This window comes from Echiichthys vipera (assembly GCF_963691815.1).
Source record: "Echiichthys vipera genome assembly, chromosome: 4".
In the NCBI taxonomy this organism is placed as follows: Eukaryota; Metazoa; Chordata; class Actinopteri; order Perciformes; family Trachinidae; genus Echiichthys; species Echiichthys vipera.
In genome coordinates, this window is record NC_139829.1 from 2,169,973 (window position 1) to 2,190,589 (window position 20,617).

A 20,617-nucleotide genomic window follows, 5' to 3' on the forward strand; every position below is an offset into this window, starting at 1 on the left:
TGTAATTTGCATATTATAGGAATCGTCCATTCCATCTACTTCACACTTGGCAGGTGTCAAAGGTGGTGCGGTTTGTTTTTTTTAAAGATCATTTTTTGGGGACTTTTGCCTTTATCTTAGGTAAAGCTTATGGTAGACGGAGAGGACTCAGCCTTTTTGTACGTGGGTCCCCAGCTCTCTGGGGCCCAAAGGTGGTGCAATTTGGACACAGTGTTTCCCACAGAGCAGGTATCAATGTGTGGTGCAGGGCCATACGGAGACATTTGAGGGGCAGGGGCTCTGACCTCTCCCCTGTACAGACTCCTATAACAGATATGTGAACTGCTTTTATCTGAATCATAATATGTAAATATACATAACTTTATGTCTGTGGGTAAAGCAAAGGTAGTCTTTTTTTAAACTTCAATGTTTCTTGAAACTGAATAATCACAATAATCCCATTTGAAGTTTATAGCGTGATGGGGCTGACATTTATGTCATTAAGACATCTATTAGCCTATACCTGTATATACTTATGTGGTTCCTTTTGCTTTATTATCGTGTTTGTTTGGACAATCTTTAACCAGGTCAGGTGCCTGACAACAGTAACAGTAACAACGATAACAATACTGCAGCTGGACCAGAAGCCTGTTATTAAACACAGTTTAAGGAGACTGATCAGTAGGGATGGAAGGATACACTGACTCGACTCACCATTGGATTCAACAATACTGAGTTCAAAATACGATGTTTTTAACAAAAAGTGATCAAATCTACAAATTTATAGGCTATTCTCTTCTTCACATAAAAAAGAATGATTATTTCTGAGGTATAAACTGCAAAACTCCTTTTCTTTGTAAAAGTTAAACTGAGCACAAAACAAAGAAACTAAGGCTTTGCCTGTGTTCCTACACTTGTTAGGAATTTACATGTTTTTTAGAGAATATCATATCTATATTTTCAGAAGCTCTCTGCACATTCAGAGGCGCTGTTTACAGAAACAAACCGGCGTCAGGAAATATGAAACATTTACTAAAACGTAACAACTTAACTGCTATTTTCTTCTCTGCTCCAACCATCAGCAGCTACAGCTTTCTGGTTTGAGTTCATACTCCGTCTCTCTTCACCTGCACACACACAGACTAGCCTCCGTAGATTACTAAGGCATTCCTGAAATGATCTACGTAATAACTTCCTCCGCACCGCTGCCAGCCTGTGTCGCTGCCAGCCTGTGTCACTGACAGCGTGTAGGACAGGAAATCAGTGGATGAAGATACACAACTTCTTTCACTTCCAAAGGACAAAACTGAGTTAGAGCCTCAGATTAAACAGAGCGGAGTGACCTGCTGCGGCTGCCCCATCTTGAGAGACTGACGGAGAACTTCAACAAACAAAGTCAAAAGTAGGTAGCGCCATCTGATTTATTTTTCATCCCAACCTATTTGAATCGCACACACACCGCAGACTGCCAGCACACAAGCAGGCTGCAGTGAGGTGTGGGTGTGTGTGTGTGTGTGTGTGTGTGTGTGTGTGTGTGTGTGAACTAGAATGACAGGGAGAAATATGCAGATATGAATTAATGGAACAATAACTTTATTTAAAATCGCGTTGCAAAAAAAACGGAATCAATCTGTGGTGCTCAGTGTTGATTCTGTGGCGCAGCGCCACACATTGGTCTATGTATGGGAAACACTGCGGACATGTGACACCTTTAATATTAATAAACATTGCAGTGAGTAAAAAGCAAAAAAAAAGTAGAATTTGAAGCTGAGTGAAACCTCTTCCTGCAAAGCGAAAGTGTTAATATGCGGATAACAAATATTGAAAAAAAAAAAAAAAAAAAAGCCAAAGTTTAATATCAAAAGATATTTATTGGCTCTGTCAGAACTTGTATGCAAATATACCAAGTGTTATTTTTTATTTTTTTTAAATAAAATATGTCATATTTCCATTTGGGAAAATCATCTTGATTACCATCACTGTCCTGGACAAACAGAGCAGTAACTGTTGCAAGCTAAGGTGCATCTTCCACAGAGCCAACATGCAAACTAACAGCAAAGAAATGACACACAAACACACACACACCGACACACACACCCACACACACACACACACACACCCACACACACACGCACACACAGGCACACACACACACACACGCACACACACACACACGCACACGCACACACACGCACAGGTCATGGAATAAAAGCAATGTCCACCACCACAAATGATTACCATTGAACACAGGACTTGAGAGTTGGAGGCATAGACGTTCAGAAACAGTAAACTAGACAAACTGCAATACAAACTGGGAGCTGAGCGGTTCTCTGAAGGCTACATGGGTGTCACGCTGTTATTGGAACTCCATGGTGTAAATGCAAAACACAATTAAAAAAAAAAAAATGGTAACCACATGTGAAGCAGGACGATGAAAACAAGTGCAGAGACCTGCTTGATCCATCGCTGTGTTTGTAGGCTGTTTAATCTACATAGCAATGCTGTCACTGATCTGAAGCTCATCATTTTCACTTTTTCATGTAAAACAAAATCTGGAAAGTTATTGGCGTTCAAAATTTCAAACGTTAACAATACAAAAATACAAATCAGATCAGAGAAAAAGAGAATTATGGTGTGCACTTCATCTCAGCTCAGCGTTTCAGCCTCTTTTAGCTCATTGTTGATTTGATTTGACTTGACTCTTTAGGTTCACTGCTCTCATCCAACGGGCTGTTCACAGCAGCCCTCAGCTGTTTCCAGTTACAAACCAACTGTACACAACCTGCAGACAGAAAATTAGTGACTAAATGATGAATATAGTTAAGCATTTAGCAGCTAAGAAGCCAGATATTGGAGGTGGAGACCAAAACAGAACTAAAAGTAGAGAATAATGGAATTTCACTCATCAAGTTTCCATAGACACGACTGTTATTGAATGCTAATGTTACTCTGTGTATGCTGGACGTGTAAATAAGTAATAGTTTGCCAAATTGTTAGCCATATCAAACTATCAAGGCCAGAATATGTAAAACATGTCACTTTCATTAGATTTGCCCTCATCCTTTACCTAGAGTCCAGTGAGGTCGACGATGGCCTTGATGAAGATGGTGTCGTCCCGTATGTAGGAGTTCTTAGAGTCCAGTTTGGAGAGCGGACAGAAGAGTGGGCAGCCACTGGCGATGTTCATATCGCTGACGGGCCTCTGGAAGGATGAGGAGGAGATGTCGGGCCGGAAGGCATCAATGATGTGCTCCCTGTTGTTCTGGTCGAGCAGCATTAGGGTAACCTGGGCACAGATGTGAGAAGCCGTAATGTGCTCTGACACAAACACTGGAGCTGACCCACTAATACAGCTACAGTCTGCAGCAGGGGTGTCAAACTGATCCAGTAAAGGGCCGCTGTGGCTGCACGTTTTAATTCCAACCAAGCAAGAACACAGCTGACCCATGCTTGGTTGGAATGAAAACCTGCAGCCCTTTACTGGATCAGTTTAACACATGTGGTCTACAGCCTGAGGACATTGTCAATAGCATTAACAAAAATAAAAGGTTCTGTGTGTATTCATTGTTGTTTTTTTTATTGCCACTGGGCAAACAGGTTGTAACATTAATTAAAAAATGAGACCTTCCCTGACTTTTATGGTTGCCTATAACACTTCTATGTAAAGGACCCAGGACCTCACATACCACAACAGCCCCCACATGCATATGTAGTGGAGGCACAGCATGTTGTGGTCCAATAACACACTAAATCTGAAGCTAAGTATACAAATAATAATAAGTAATAAATATATATCTGTATATATGTATAAAAATGAACCAACATGTTGCTTTGGGATTTTAAAGTTAGAAACTGGCAAAAAAAATAGCCATAATATACTTTGCATTTTATGCAATTACCTGCTTTCTTTTTTTTAAAGGCTAAATGAGAAAAAAGCAATCCAATTCTTTACGTGTCAGTTTGAAGCTGGAATAAGGATGTGGTTAGCCTCACTTAAAATAAGATAACTTTTTCTTCTTTTTTTTTTTTAAAGAAATAGCATTCCTCCTAAAGTATTGATTTTATGTGGATTTTCTGTGCATAAAGAGTGTTACCTTCTGATTAAAAGGCCATTTGAGGAGTGCGTCGCTGTGTCCTCTCATCACCACAAAGAACAGAGACAGGTGGGTGCCTCGGCCTGTCCCGTCACCATTCAGGTAGATCCGCAGGCACATCTTGTAGCCGTATTTACTGGTATAAAAGGCTGGAAAACACAACACCAAAAAGTGTAATGATGTCTTTTATAAACTACGGAAGTGGAAATCCTTAATCCGACGTATACAGAGATATCTGTCTGGGTGGTAGTCATCTTATGAGGTGGTTACCAGGAGAGAACATTGCAGGAGCACGGCCTGCCACGGCGTCCTGCCTCTTCTTGGTAAAATCCGAGATCTTCCAGACAAAGATGCCGTCATACGTGGCTGCAGACATCTCCCTCATTTTCCCCTCCATCTCCACGATGGACAGGTCCCTCAGACTCACCGTCCTCTCAAGCTGACGAACCTGCAGCACAGTGACACATGAATAGACACTTTACTCATATTAAGAAAATCTCTTTGAGAGCTGTAACTGTGATGAGCAAACACCTCATCATGCTTTTAGCAGTGATTCTATTGAGCTAACTACGGTTAAAATAAATAAATGTAAATGCACTCCCGGCGTGTTTTGCTGAGGCTCCGCTGGAATGTGGCATCCTCGGTAAGTTTGAAACCACCATCTCAGCAGCAGTTAAAAGAGAGATTGTGGCAGCTTTGGAGCCCTTTGAGAACAGACTTGCTTCCTATGGCGATAGAGCTATACGACCTCCGAGCTAATGTTAGCAAGCTAACCGCCACTGTTGACTCCCTGTCGAAGAAATGTGGGAACCTCGAGGGTCGTTTAAGGTAGAATAATATTCTTCTAGTGGGCCTGCCTGAGGGCACAGAGGGTCCTCGTCCCACTGAGTTCACTGCCCAGCTCCTACAAGACATACTCGGTCTTGGCGACAAACCTACGCTGGACCGGGCTTATCGCACTCTACGCACCAAGCCCAAGAACAGCGAGCACCCTCGTCCATTGGTCATTCGAGTAAACCTGTTTCAAGACTGGAACCAAATTCTACGCTGACCCGGAGAGGCTGCCCCGCTTTCCTACATGGGCAAAAGGATCTTGATCTACCCCGACTTCACCCCGGGCAGTGGCTAAGAAGCAGGCCGCCTTTGCTACAGTAAAGCTCCATTCCTGTCCTAACGTCAAGTTTGGCCTTCTCTACCCGGCAACGCTGTGCATCACTCTGCCCAGCGGGCAGACACACAGGTTTGAGGATCCGGCCTTAGCTTCGGACTTTTTAGGGAAAACATTAAGAAGGGAATCACGCCTGATTCTATTTAGAGGACATGTTAACCTGCTATTCAGCTGCTATTGCTGATAGTAGCCTTGAGGTCTACTTTTACTACTCACCCTGGATGCCTTGTTTTCTTTAAGCGTTCAGTGGGCTGCAGCTCTGATGTGATGCTGACTTTGACTCTGTTCATTCCCTCAATTCTTGATTTCCCATAACATGGCTCATTGTGATAATTTGAGTGCAGAATACCTCAGATGAAAACGCTTTCTGCTTGCTATTGTTCAGTAAATTCTCCTTACCTACAAAGCTCATATTGGTCAGGCTCTGTCGTATCTTAAAGAGCTCATAGTACCATACCACCCGACTAGATCGATCTGAGAATGCAGGGCTACTTGTCGTTCCTAGAGTCTCCAAAAGTAGAATGGGAGGCAGAGCCTTCAGCTACCATACTCCTCTCCTGTGGAACCATCTCCCAAGTGTTATTCGGGTGGCAGACACTGTCCCCATATTTAAGAGTAAACTTAAAGCTTTCCTTTTTGATAAAGCTTACAGCTAGGACTTACGTTAAGATTTTGTTCTGCTTAATTATGCTGCTATAGGCCTAGTCTGCCGGGGGATAATACTTTTCCAGATACTCAGAGCTTCTTTCCTCTCTGTCTGTATCATTCATGTCTCATCAATGCATGTTACAAATTCAACATCTTCCCCGGAGTTGTTTGTGCTTTGTCGTCTCGCAGGTCTCTGCTGACCGTGGTGGTGCCTGCTGCCGTGGTCCTGCATGAAGCTTCCTGCTACTATTATAATCTATAACCTTAGCTGTGCTTGTTTCTACTATTCTGCTGTATTAACTGCCATAACATACAAGTCATATTCACATTACTATAGATATTATTATAGTTACTGGAAGTGTGTCTGTCTCTGTCTTTGTGTCCGTCTTTGTGTCTCTCTGTCCATCTGTCTGTCTTTTCTCTCTTTCTCTCTCCTTTTCTTCCTCCCCAACCGGTCAAGACAGATGGCCGTCCTCCATAGAGCTGGGTTTGTATGACGTTCCTGCCTGTAATAGGGAAGGTTTTCGTTGCCACCGTACTCCACCGGGGAATTGTTGGGTCTATGTAAATCATAAATAAGACATATAGTGTGGTCTTTACCTAGTTTGTAAAGTGTCCCGAAATAACTTTTGTTATGATTTGGCACTATAAATAAAATTGAATTGAATTGAATTGAATAAGACTGTTTCATGTATGGATAAATTGGTCAACCTTAGCTACCCGGCTTAGTTATAAGTACATTTATTACAGTGTAATCTCAATGACTTAACTCCATGTCACATTTCCCACGCCTAAGTAGTTGTAGTTCTTTAGTAGTTTAGCGTAGGCTCTCTTTAGAGCTATAAGAGGTGTGAAAGTTTGTTTGTCTGACGGGGCACATTGCGCTCATCCCATCTGGATATTTTTGCTAAAGTTCAACCCAAAGTTGGGTTTATAAGTGGGAGGGAAAAGGTATGCGTGTGTTCTTATGCATTTGTTTCTGTTTGTTTTCTGCACATGCATCAGTCACGTTTACCTAGCTGTAACCCCATCAAATGTAACATCACCCAGTGGGTGTGCCATTAGATTTACGAACATAAACTGTAAAGGGCTCAATAATCTGATATAACGAAGTAAGATACTGCACCATCTTTTACCATCTCTCAGTCCTTAACGGAGGAATTTGCTGATACTAACGTCTGGCGTTTTTTTGAACCCGTCTAATGTGGAATATTCATTCTTTTCTCATGTCCATCACACCTTCACCCGCATTGACTACTTTTTGGTTGATTTGGACTGCTCTCATCGGTATCTACTTGTAAATATGATGCTATTGCTATTTCTGACCACAACCCTATTTCTAAGAATATATGCTTTAAGAACTTTACTTCTACGCATGTGCCATGGCCTCTTAATACACGCCTGCTTTTAAATGATAATTTTGTTAACTTTGTTTCTCAACAAATGGATTACTTTGTGAGCTTAAATAATAAATAATAACACCCAATGTGTCTGCCTCGGTACTATGGGAGGCCTGAAAGGCATACATCAGAGGAGAGATTACAATTATGCCAGAAATCCTCATCTCACCTTATCCCACAAATTCATACTAACTCACATAATATTGCTGAACCCATGGAAATTAATAACGTGTTTAAGGGATTTACAGACACCACTCCTGACTTTTTTTTGAAGACTTGGACATTCCATCACTTGATCAATCAGCTGTGGATTAGTGAGAGAGGCCAATCACTACTGCGGAACTTAATACAGCTGCATCATCTCTGCAAAATGGGAAAAGTCCTGGGCCAGATGGCTTTCCTTCTGAATTTTTAAAAGGTTTTGGCACAAGCTTGCCTCTCTGTTATTGGACATGTTCAATGAGTCATCTGAATTGGGACGCCTTCCTCAAACTCTCAATCAGGCCTCCCATCTCCCTTCTCTTAAAAAAGGCAAGGACCCGCTAGCCTGCACCTCTTATCGCCCAATAAGTTTGTTGAATGTTGATTTTAAGTTGTTATCCAAACTATTAGCACTACGTCTGGAATCCTCCCTCCCTTATGTCATTTCCTTGGACCGAAAGGGGTTCATTCGAAATAGACACCCATTCTCTAACAGTAGACCAAACGTTCAATGTGCTTTACATTGTCCCCTCTTCCAACACCCAAGAAGCCGTAACATCACTAGACACCGAAAAGGCACTTGACAGAGTTGAGTGGGATTTACCTCTTCTATGCGTTGGAGAAATTTGTTTTTTTAGAATAACTTTTCTTTATGTATTAAGTTGCTCTATTCAGCTCTCCAAGCCTTAGTCAGGACGAACAATATCCAATCAGAGTATTTTCACCTGTATCGCTCCACTAGGCAGGGCTGCCCTTTAAGCCCCCTATTATTCACCACTGAAGCTCTCTCGATAGCCCTTCGGTCTAACCCCTCTGTTGAAGTAATATTTAGAAATGATACTCAGCTGAAAGTCTCCAACCTGTCCGTTTCGGTTCCCGCCGCTCTTGCCACCCTTTGTTCATCCGGTCAAATTTCTGGGTTCAAACTGAATTTAAATAAGGGTAAAATATTTCCCATTAACCCTGCTGCCAAGATGTATCCCCTGAAAAATTTCCCCTTTAAAGTCGCCAATTATAGTTTTGTATATCTTGGAGTCCATGTTACCCACAAATTTGAGTTAGTTAGCTAGTTTTGCCCCCTTATGGACATGAATCCAGAAAGACTTTGAACAATGGTCTCTGCTTAACCTGTCTTTAAATGCACGTGTCAACTCTCTTAAAATGAATATACTCCTAAGACTCTCCTACTTGTTCCAGTGCATGCCCCTCTTTCTCCCTCATTCTGTTTTTTGTAAAATAAATAAATTTCAGATTTCATCTGGAATAAGAAGTTTCCTAGGCCGCGCAAATAATATTTGCATAGACCAAAGCCATTGGGAGGGCTAGCCCTGCAAAATTTTAGGTTCTATTAATGGGCCACCAATATCCGGATTCTTAAACATTGGCTTCATTATGAGGATTTTGATCACCCCCCAACATGGCAAGTTATGGAGGCAAGGTCAGCAAGTCCTGTCTCCTTGAAAGCCTTAGTGCACTCCCCTATTCACTCGTCCACTCTTACACCCCTACACCAAAAATGTGATTGTTGAGACCATCTGGGTCCAGTGTTAGCGCTACTTTGGCCTACACACATTTTCCATTTACGCTCCGCTAGCAGCTAACCATGGTTTTCCTCCTTCCCTCATAGATGGTGCTTTCTTACGGTGGACAACATTTTTTATTATTCATAACTTTAAAGACCTGTATATTGTCTTTGCAACTTTTCAGCAACTTTCAGATAAATTCTTACTTTCTAAGCAAGTCCATAGCTTACCTAATTTACCTTCTGATTCAGCTGTGGACAGTTTCCTGGCACCAATCCCTACTCTTAAAGGCTCTAACTCATATATCTATAATCAAATGGATATTTTATGCTCAGAGCCCCTAGGCTTAATTAAGACACACTGGGAGGAGGACCTGGGGGTGGCAATATCTGAGAAAGTCTGGACAGAGATTTTGAGATGGGTACATAAATCTTCTATTTGTGCAAGACACAGTCTTATTCAGTGCAAAGTTGTAAACTGTACCTATTATACTACGGCTCAACTGGCTAAGATTTATGAAGGTGTGACTCCAACTTGTGATAGGTGTAAGCAATCTCCCGCAAACTTAATTCACACACTCTGGCAGTGTCCATCTCTACATAATTATTGGATTGAGATTTCCAATTCCCTGTCAGAGGTAGTTGGGGAGAAAATAAAGCCAAATGCTCTGAGTGCACTCTTTGGGACCTTTTATTTTCTTAAACTGGAGAAAATCAGACTGTCTTTATGTGGCTGCACCAGTAAATTTGGGAAATTGTGGGGACCATTCTTACAATTTGTTAAGATGAAAAATCTTCCACTCACCCCTGACTGACAAGATGGAGGCAACTTAGAGGGGAAGATATGTTTGTTGTGTTGAGGGTCACATGCTGCTAATCTGATTTAGGATGTCTGTTGCTATCTCAATTGCAGTTTATTATTACCTGACTGATGTGTCTGTTTCTCTTTTATTATTTCCTCTTCTTATTTTTAAATTTACTTTTATTTTGATTTATTTTTTTTTTCAATTTCTATTTCTGTCCCAGTCCTACCTTTTTGTTTATTTATTTATTTTTTGTATGGCTGTTCCAGTTTTGTGAGTAATACTTTTATGACCACTGTTTTCGATTGTTTGTTTTTTTCTAGAAAAAAGGACCACTTTACTCTCTGTCAATGTTTTGAGAGTTCACCTGGAAAACCCAATAAAAAAACTAAATATAAATATATATATATATATATATATATATATATATATATATATATATATATATATATATATATATATATATATATATATATAATATATCAGTACATTACAGTTGTATTATGTTACCCTTACTTAATCTGTCAGATCACAGCTGGACTGCAGAGGTCATGTGTCACCTTGTTGTTGAGGATCTCAATCTTGTCCTGGTCCAGTCTGTGTTGGCGGTTGTAGGCCTCCATGGTGGTGCAGGAGCGCTCCATCTCTCGGTTGAGGACGCAGACGATGTTCTCGAACGTGTTCACTTTGAGCTCCAGCTCCTGGCAGCGTCGGCTCAGCTCAGCTACCTTGGTCTTTTCGCTCTGGAGCTGCAGCTCTAGGGCAGCACCTATGGCACTTGGCAGCGGGGTGAAGGAGGTGGCCAGGGTCGAGGCGCATGCACCCTGCACGGAAGCCACACCACCCCCACCGAGCTGGCTCATCTTCAGCTCCAAGTCCCTGAGGGAACGGTGGAGCTCTTGTAGCTTGTGGCTGGCCACCTCCAGAGTCTGGGGCTGCAGGCTCTCCAGGCTCATCTTGATGCCCATGATGAAATGCAGGAGCAGGTTGAGGTGCTCATACGAACACTGCCGCTCATGATCGTGGATCTTCTCTTTCTCCACCTCCACTCAAAGAAAGATACAAGCAGAAACACATTTAGAACACAGACGACAGTCCTCATCCATGACATATAAACGGAAGAAAAAATGTTATTGTGCCACAGAAGAAGAAAAGAGTAAAAGCATACAGCAAAGAAAAATTGGGGCTAGTAATGGAAATATACACTATACAAAGTGTTCATCCCTGCAATTTTTCATGCTTTACCATTTAACCACACTGACACTGAACAACAGAAACAATGCTTTGACATCATAGTGAGTGCAAGTATTTAGATCTTTGATATAGATGATACAGTGTCAGAAATCACATACTAAGTATTAAGCTGAATGGATAATTACACCTGATTATTCTGTTTCCTGTCAAAAACCACAGGATGAAGACAAAGACATTGCAAAAAACAATCCAAAATACTGGTAACGAAAAGGACCATCAGTGTTTCCCACAGAGCAGGTATCAATGCGTGGTGCAGGGCCATACAGAGACATTTGAGGGGCAGGGGCTCTGACCTCTCCCCTGTACAGACTCTGTACCCTGCTTTTATCTGAATCATAATATGTAAACATACATAACTATATGTCCGTGGGTAAAGATATGTCTTTTTAAACTCCAATGTGTCTGAATAATCAGGATCCCATTTGAAATTTATAGCGTGATGGGGCTGACATTTATGTGATTAAGACATCTATTAGGCTATACCTGTATATATTTACGTGGTTCCTTTTGCTTTATTATTGTGTTTGTTTGGACACTCTTTAACCAGGCCAGGTGCCTGACAACAGTAACAGTAACACCGATAAGAATAATGCAGCTGGACCAGAAGGGATGGAAGGATACACTGACTCAATTCACCATTGGATTCAACGATACTGAGTTCACAATACAATGTTTTTAACAAAAAGTGATCAAATCTACAAATATATTGGCTATTCTCTTCTTCACATAAAAAAATAATGATTATTTCTGAGGTATAAACTGCAAAACAGTGCATAACTCTTTTCTTTGTAAAAGTTAAACTGAACAGATATATGTTTTTAAATAACAAAAGCAATAATTGAATTAAAGAAGCAAAGAAACTAAGGCTTGGCCTGTGTTCCTGCACTAGTTAGGAATTTACATGTTTTTTAAAGAATATCAGCATATTTATATTTTCAGGAGCTGAGATCTCTGCACATTCACAAATGAGTGCGTTTACATGGACATGAATATCCTGTTTATGAGGCTTATGATCATAATCAGGATATGATGTTTACATGAGCACAGAGAACTCAGGTTATTCATATTCCCCAGACACATGATGAATACCATTCTGTTAGCAGAGGCAGCTTCTGGAAATATGAAATATTTACTAAAACTTAAGTACTTAACTGCTAATTTCTTCTCTACTCCGAGGAAATCAGTGGATGAAGATACACAACTTCTTTCACTTCCAAAGGACAAAACTGAGTTAGAGCCTCAGATAAAACAGAGCGGAGAGACTGATGGAGAACTTCAACAAACAAAGTCAAAAGTAGATAGCGCCATCTGATTTATTTTTAATCTCAACTAATTTGAATCGTCAAGCATTTGAATCGATTTTAACTGTCTCAAGATGCATCGGTACATCCCTAGCTCAGATTTCAGCACCAACCAGAAGTTAGAGCAAAACTGTGCGCACGCACCGCAGACCGTCAGCACACAAGCAGGCTGCAGTGAGGTGTGTGTGTGTGTGTGTGTGTGTGTGTGTGTGTGTGTGTGTGTGTGTGTGTGTGTGTGTGTGTGTGTGTGTGTGAACGAGAATGACAGGGAGAAAGAGTGCTATGCAGAGATGAATTAACGGAACAATATCTATATTTCAAAATCGTGCTGAAACCCCCCCCCCCCCCCCCCCCAAAAAAACATGGGTCTACGTATGCGAAACACTGGACTATTCAAGGGAAGGAATCTAACTATAAAGCAAGTAATGTCTGTCTATCCATTTGTCTGTCTATCTGTCCGTCTCATATCTAGAGACTGTCAATTGGTGCAAAGTTGGTGCCATTTAGCCAATAGGTGTAGCTGTAGCAGCATCATCTAACAATAAAGGAAGGAATCTATCTGTGCGTGTACACTGGAGATCAAAATTAGAGAACAAGTTATTAATACGTTATTAATATTTTTTGTGTCTTTGTTTTTTTTTTAAACATGCTAGTACATCAGTGGTATAGCCACAGCTGATATTCCATCAAATTCTGAATAATAAAAAATAACAATATTTTTAGAATGAATCCATTTATTTTTAATTTGTAATCTTATTTTCATCTACAATGATGTATGACTGTCCTTCACATGTCTCAAAAATCTTTCATCTAATTACCTTCACACCTTACAGGTGTATTGCTAAGGACAATGGAGTGCAATGTTGAGTGTGAAGTTGATTGAATTAGCAGTCTTTCCAGAAAGCTGCACTTTAGGGGACCAGACAATTGCCACACCCCAAACGGGCACAAGCTCTTAAGAGGCACTGCACTTGTATCCTTCTGAGTACTGTAAGGTCAATCATAACTAAACTGCAAAGACGTGGCACAGGCTGTTAGACCTTCCAACAGCACTTTAGCTGGACTACAGTGGAGCCTTATGAGGCCTGTGGACGCTGTCGATTTACGGCTGCAGAAAAAACTTAAATAACCTCTGGACCAGTGTTCATGGTGGCACCTGACTGTGATTTAGTTTTTGTCTTTTGATGAAAATGGATGAAAAACTTGTTTTTGTCAAATTAGGTTTTTACTTAGTTTAATTTTTGCACTTGTTTATGTTGATCAGTGTCAAACAGACTAAACACACCTGTTCCATATGTTATTATAAAATAGTAATACTTTCAAAATTCCAAGTCAGGTGAATACTTCCCACACACGGGCTTCATACTCAACAACACAGGATTCATTTACAGGCATGCAGCAACAAATTTTATAATAACAGTTGAATTATGTGTTGCTTTTGCTAACTAAAGAAAATGTAATATAGCATCTAATTTTAGTTGATGTACTAGGACAGATCATGTCATTCATACCTTTTTAGTTAAATCATTGGTCTGAAAATGTAATCGATAAACTCTTCCTGTCCACTAGACAGTAGTTATTAGATGATCCAATGGTTATTACAAGAACCAGTTATTATTACATATATAGCAAAAACAAAAATGTCTACTTACAGATGTATCGCAGCCAACAACATGAAATCTGCATGGTGCTTTAAATTTACTGCAGAACTTAATATGGTCCGAATACTGCAAAACAACAAAAAAATGGAAAAAGCTGATGTATCGAGCACTTTGTAGAGTTTGATCCCTAGCTAAATGGTAAATGAGATCAATCCAACAGAATTATGAGAAATCACTCGATGTGCAATACCTTTTCTCTTGGGATCTTTTTCTTCGCACAGCCTTCACAAATCATCGGGTACTTTGGACAGATTTCATCATGAGCCTGAAAAAAAAACATGTAAGAGTTCACAAAAACAGAGATATCAGAGGCAGCCTTTTATTTACAACATTTGAACTAATTATATGCTGTATGTAAGTACAGTATGTATGTACATATGTATGTTTGAGTGTTGATGTATACATAAGTCTAGATGAAGAGATATATATTTTAATTTCCCTCTGTCTTGCTCTGTAGTATATGGAAGGTTGGGAGGTGTGCGATTAGTCGATTAAATGATGCTACCCTCGTTGCTAATACCAGAGATACTAGTCCGTTAAACTAAATACTATTAAGATTTTTGTGTACACATTTAAGTTAAAATATTGACATAATTGGCACTGAAACAGTGTGTCTGTCTCGTCAAATATTGCCTTGCCTAAAAAACAAGCATATGTTACCTATTAACGTTAATAATGTTTATTTATTCATAATGCCTGTGAATGTTCTCATTCGTCCAGGTCATCGTTATCCTCAAAGCAATTTCAGTCAAAAACAACTGGACTGGTTGTTTGTCTAGGAAGACGTTTCACCTCTCATCCAAGAGGCTTCATCAGTTCATGTACGCATCTGACCAGGCTGGGACTGGTCCAACTAACTGGTGTGGAGATCCAGGTATTTAACCTCTCACAAGGCCGATGATGTCACTGAAACCCTTTGTGCTCCAAGTGCCCACGCCCGTCGTTAGAGTGACAGTCGATGGTGGGCAGTTGGTTTCGACGTCGTTAGTGCTCTATTGAGTCTGAACGACAGTCGTTGGGGTCACCCGAGCCATGTGTGAACAGTTGTCCTTTGAGGTTAGATTGTTGAATCTCCTGGGAAGGGACGAAAGGGCGGCATTGTAAATTGGAGATAAGTGGTGTCTCAGACCCCCTCCTCTGTTTAGCGATGGTTTCTCCACTTTAACATAGATGGCTTCTTTTACTCCTCTTTCAAACCATCTGTCCTCTCTGTCCAAGATTTGGACATTGCTGTCATCAAAGGAGTGGGCTTTCTCCTTGAGGTGTAAGTGGACAGCCGAGTCCAGGCCTGAGGAGTTAGCTCTCCTGTGTTGGGCCATGCGTTTATGCAGTGGTTGTTTTGTTTCTCCTCCTGGAGTTTCGTCCCTTCCCAGGAGATTCAACAATCTAACCTCAAAGGACAACTGTTCACACATGGCTCGGGTGACCCCAACGACTGTCGTTCAGACTCAATAGAGCACTAACGACGTCGAAACCAACTGCCCACCACCGACTGTCACTCTAACGACGGGCGTGGGCACTTGGAGCACAAAGGGTTTCAGTGGCATCATCGGCCTTGTGAGAGGTTAAATACCTGGATCTCCACACCAGTTAGTTGGACCAGTCCCAGCCTGGTCAGATGCGTACATGAACTGATGAAGCCTCTTGGATGAGAGGTGAAACGTCTTCCTAGACAAACAACCAGTCCAGTTGTTTTTGACTGAAATTGCTTTGAGGATTTATTCATAATATATATTTTCCTTAAGAATATTGCTTTCAATAAATGATATTTGTCAACCTATTAAGTGTGTTCCTATCTTGTTGTAGGATATTGTGCAATGTACATAATGCACAGTGCCACACATTTCAGTGGCATCAGTGGTGGGAATTAACTAAGTACATTTACTCAAGTACTGTAGGTACAATTTTTACCTACTGTACTTTACCTGGGTATTTCCATTGCCTGCTTTTACTCCACTACGTCTTGGATCAACATACTTTTTCTACCATTACATTTATCTGACAGTAAAGGTTCCTTTTTATTAAAAAATGGGGAGCGTAGACATTTTATCCAAAAGCAATTCCCACATTTTGCGAACCGCCCCCCTGAAGCTGAGATGGACCAATTCCTCTCTCAACGTACAACACAAACGACTGATATCTGTCATTTATAATAAGATTGCTCTTCTGAGCCCAGTCCCCACTGTATCGCCTAGAAATGCATGGGAAATCTGTCATCTCTTTTTAAATATAAATTTACATTATAACCACCATTTTAACCTTTAACAACTGACTCAGGTCTTTTTAAGGAGATTTTTAAAGTATTCTAATGACACACAAAGTCCCCTTGTGCCCGTGCCCCCCATAGTGCCCATCTTGGGCACCACGCTTCACGCCAAAACCTAACCATAACCTCTAGCCCTAACAAAATGCTGAATTAAATCTGCATAGTCTTATTCAACCAGCGAAAATACTGTAGGACCAGGGGAACATAGAGATGACCCCCCAAAATGATAGGATGCAGTACTCTACTACACTTCCTATTTATTTATGAATCCTATAGCCCTAAAAAAACAAAACATTGTTGAAATCTTCTCCACTGACACAGGTGTTACTGTTCTTTAATTTTGATCACTGTTTTTTTCACAAAATAAAGGTTTTTGTTGAAGTGCCTTGGTTATTGAAAAAAAACATGCTAGTACAGCATAGTACATTTTTTTAAATTCTGAACTATAAAAAAGTAACAGTATTTCAGAATAAATCAAGTATTAATAACTAATTCTCTAATTTTGATCTCCAGTGTAGGTGAGGGTTTGTAACCCTTCTTCCGAGGGGGACAGTGTGGGTGATACATATCCCTTTCCAAAGTATTCAGTGGTTAGAACAACCCATTAAATAACCCCGTTAGACAGGAACTCCCCTGTTCGAGCCATTGTGTGACTGGGGAAAGATCATAGAACCTGTTATCATGACACCAAAGTTCTGTACTTCCATCATGTAATGACAAATGAGGTACATTTCCAGAGGATGGCTGTGAGATATGGCTGAATGCTTTGGGAAAGCTAATACCTGAACCTTATCTTATTACATATCCCTGGATTAAACAGGCCTGCAAGTATCATGATTCAAGTTAGGATATTTAAACACAATATGAAACCCTGAATGATATCATATATGGTGAAACACTTGAAGGTGTTTGTTTACATTGATAGCGAAGGCTGACCTTGATGTTCTTTAAGAGGAAGGGTTCTTTGCAGTATTTGCAGTTGAGTGTCCTCTCTGGACATTCTCTCTCGTTGTGGCGCTCCTGTTCGTTGGCTCTCATCAGCTCTTTGCAGGAGGGGCACAGGATGATCATGAAGTCACAGTTGCCCTCATGGCTGGCCTAAGAGGAACCAACAAAAAAACTTGAACATTTTTCATAATGTTCACTTATTGTTTGAGGAACTTGATGATGTCCAACGTATACAGATGTATCTGACCCTTTCACACCTGTAGTTGGTTTAATCTGGTCCGAATCAGTGGATGAGTTTGTAAACTTGGTTTTGCCATTCTGTTTCACCTCCTCTGATTCTCCACTATCCCTAACTAGTTTTTTACTTCCAAACTCCTTAAAGGAGCTGTCCTAGAAATACAGAAAGAAAAAAAATGGTCGACTGGGATTGCCTCCACACGGACTGCTCCCAAATACAGTGTCTATAGAAAGTCATGGTACCCTTTTGAAATAGTCACTTTTTTTGTTTTACAGCCTGAAATGACAATGCATAATAGCAGTGTTGGAAAAGTGATGAGTCCCCAGATGTAATCCTTTGTGGAGGCAGCCATCAGTCTGTTTGGATCTGTCTCTACCAGCTTTTTGCACTTAGATTGGAAATATTTCCCCATTCTTCCTGCAAAACTGTTGGAGTTCAGTCAGATTCTGTGGTGAGCGGTGATGGACTGCACTCTTCAAGTCCATCAACAGATGTTCTGTAGGATTCAGGTCAGGGCTCTGACTTGGCCACTCTAGGACATTCACCTTCCTGTCCTTTAGCCACTGTGTTGTTTTTATGGAGGTGTGTTTTGGGTCGTTGTCATGCTGTGAACCACCTGCCCATTTTCAAGAATTTGGGTGGACTTGGCAGCATCCATTTTCCCTTCAGTCCTGACCAAGTGCCGAAGTCCCTGCTGAAGAGAAACAAGCCCACAACATAATGCTGCCACCACCATGCTTCACTGTAGGGATGTGGTGTTCTGGGTGGTGTGCTGTGTTTGGTTTTTGCCAAACATAGCTCTTGTGTTGCATTCACACCAAATGCGAATACAATCGCTTCAGACACTCTAGACGCTTCATTCGCACTGCATCTTGTCACGCCAGACGCTCCATTCGCGCCGCCTCCACCTGAATCGTGTCATCGCGCCATTTACATTGATTTTCAATGTTGAGTTGTCGCTCAATTCGCGTCTATCAAGTTTGGTGTGAACGCCCCATTAGAGTTCAGCCCAAAAAGTTCAATTTTGGTCTCATCTGAACATATAACCTTTAACACATGGCATCAGAATCTTCAGTATGTTTTTTTACGAGACTCAGTGTGACATTTTTTCAGAAGAGGCTTCTTTCTTTCCACTCTGCCAAACATGTAGAACTTGTGAAATTGTTGTCACATGCACAGATTGACCAACCTCTGCCATTAAGACTTTAACTCCTTCAAGGTCACCATGGGCCTCTTGGTAGCTTCCCTGATCTTTTCCTGGCTCGGTCCTCCAGTTTGGAGGGGCCGCCCGATCTAGGCCAGGTCTGGGTGGATCCATATGTATTCCACTTCTGGACAATACTCTGAACGGTCCTCAGAGGGACAGTTAAAGCCTTTGAAATCTGTTTATATCCTTCTCCTAACTTGTTCCTATCCACAACTTTATCCTGGAGCTCTTTTGAAAGCATCTTTCCAACCATGGTGAATTCTTTGTGTTACCATGCTCTACTAGGAGTGGAATCCTCAAGGAACAGCCGATTTTATTCTGAAGTAAAATTAAAACACCACAGGTGATGTCAGGTGGAGGTCAATTAACTTGGTGTTTACTATTAATATTTTATATTTATTTACCTTTTTTTGTTATTTTTTAATCTACATGTATTTTAATAACACAAGTTGCACACAATGTTCTCGCTTTTAAAGTTAGTTATGTGCTGTGCTGAAGAATGTGTCTGTTTGAATTTATTGCATTTGACATGTCTTTTTACTCTACATGCCTCCTAATTGCCCCCTCGGGGACCAATAACGTTTTTTAATTGAATTGAATTGGTGTGTAATCTTGAAGGTGATTGGTTATACCTGAGAATTTTTATAATGGTTATTCCAAGTTGGTGTCATATAACGCAGAAATATGTTGAATAAAAGTACAGCAAATGTTGGGTTGATTGTAGGGGTGGAAAAAATAAATCAATCACTACACGTAAAAAGAAAAAAAATCGCAATTCTTATCTTCTAAGATTCCAAATCGATTTATAACTTCCAAAATTAGATTTTCCCAAACTCTTTTTCTCGTCTTACGGTGCGCACTTCGCAGCTTCTGTAGAACACCGTTGCAGAAAGCTACTGGCTAGTCAGCTCCTGCTAGCCCGCCCATCATTGCTGGAGATGACTCATTCAATATGCAAGGTTTGCTCAATGAAAGTCAAGCACTTTGGCAGCACTATGAACGGCCACTGCAGTCAAGTGAGTCTCCATTCACTTCTCCGTAATCAAACCTGCCAGCCCTATATTTTTAATTCGCTAGTATTCTGACATTTATGGTAAATGCATTAAAACGGCTCAGAGGAGCTGACATGAAGGTAAACAATTTACTGTCGTTCTGTCTCACTCTGCAGTATAAAACTCTGACATGAAGGTAAACACTTTACTGTCATTCTGTCTCACTCTGCAGTATAAAACTCTGACATGAAGGTAAACACTTTACTGTCATTCTGTCTCACTCTGCAGTATAAAACTCTGACATGAAGGTAAACACTTTACTGTCATTCTGTCTCACTCTGCAGTGAGTATATACATATACATACATATACATACATACATATACACATACATATATACATACATACATACACACATACACATATATATATATATATATATATATATATATACACACATACATACATATATATATATATACATACACATATATACACATATATATATACATACGTATATATATACATATATATACAGTATATACACATACATATATGTATAAACATATTTATTTATTGTTCATAATTTGACAGAGTAACAGCTGTGTCTATACCACTGCTATCCTAGCATGTCTTTTAAATAACCAAGGCACTTCAACAACAACCTTTATTTTGTGAGCAGTGAACAAAATTACAATACAATTACAATTAAATTAAAAACAGTAACCATTGTGTCAGAAGAGAAGATTTCACCAGTCTTTTCTTCAGTCTTAAAGATTGAAAATTGAACAGGAAGTTTAGAGGCCCTGGCTTTGAATGACTTCAGCACATTTAGTAGAAGTAGGTTCCTGCCTACTAAATCTCTTTTATATAGTCTATAGTCCCTGATCTGTCTCTCATTCAGGTAAGAGGTCAAAAAAACCATTAAAGACCCTT

At 40.4% G+C, this 20,617-nt stretch overlaps 1 protein-coding gene across 1 annotated transcript in view; it reads right to left on the reverse strand.

The window, feature by feature from the left end:
• Positions 1–2,651: 2,651 nt before the first annotated feature.
• The window catches only part of traf2a (Tnf receptor-associated factor 2a), a 34,074-nt gene continuing 16,108 nt past the window's right edge, over positions 2,652–20,617 (reverse strand). The window contains exons 4-11 of the mRNA XM_083912489.1: positions 17,234–17,395; positions 14,222–14,296; positions 14,023–14,097; positions 10,376–10,858; positions 4,344–4,521; positions 4,074–4,222; positions 3,047–3,265; positions 2,652–2,761 (exon numbers count right to left, since the gene is read on the reverse strand). Coding sequence (XP_083768615.1) covers positions 3,047–3,265; positions 4,074–4,222; positions 4,344–4,521; positions 10,376–10,858; positions 14,023–14,097; positions 14,222–14,296; positions 17,234–17,395 — 1,341 coding nt within the window. The 3' untranslated portion in view covers positions 2,652–2,761. The remainder of the gene's footprint in view (positions 2,762–3,046; positions 3,266–4,073; positions 4,223–4,343; positions 4,522–10,375; positions 10,859–14,022; positions 14,098–14,221; positions 14,297–17,233; positions 17,396–20,617) is intronic.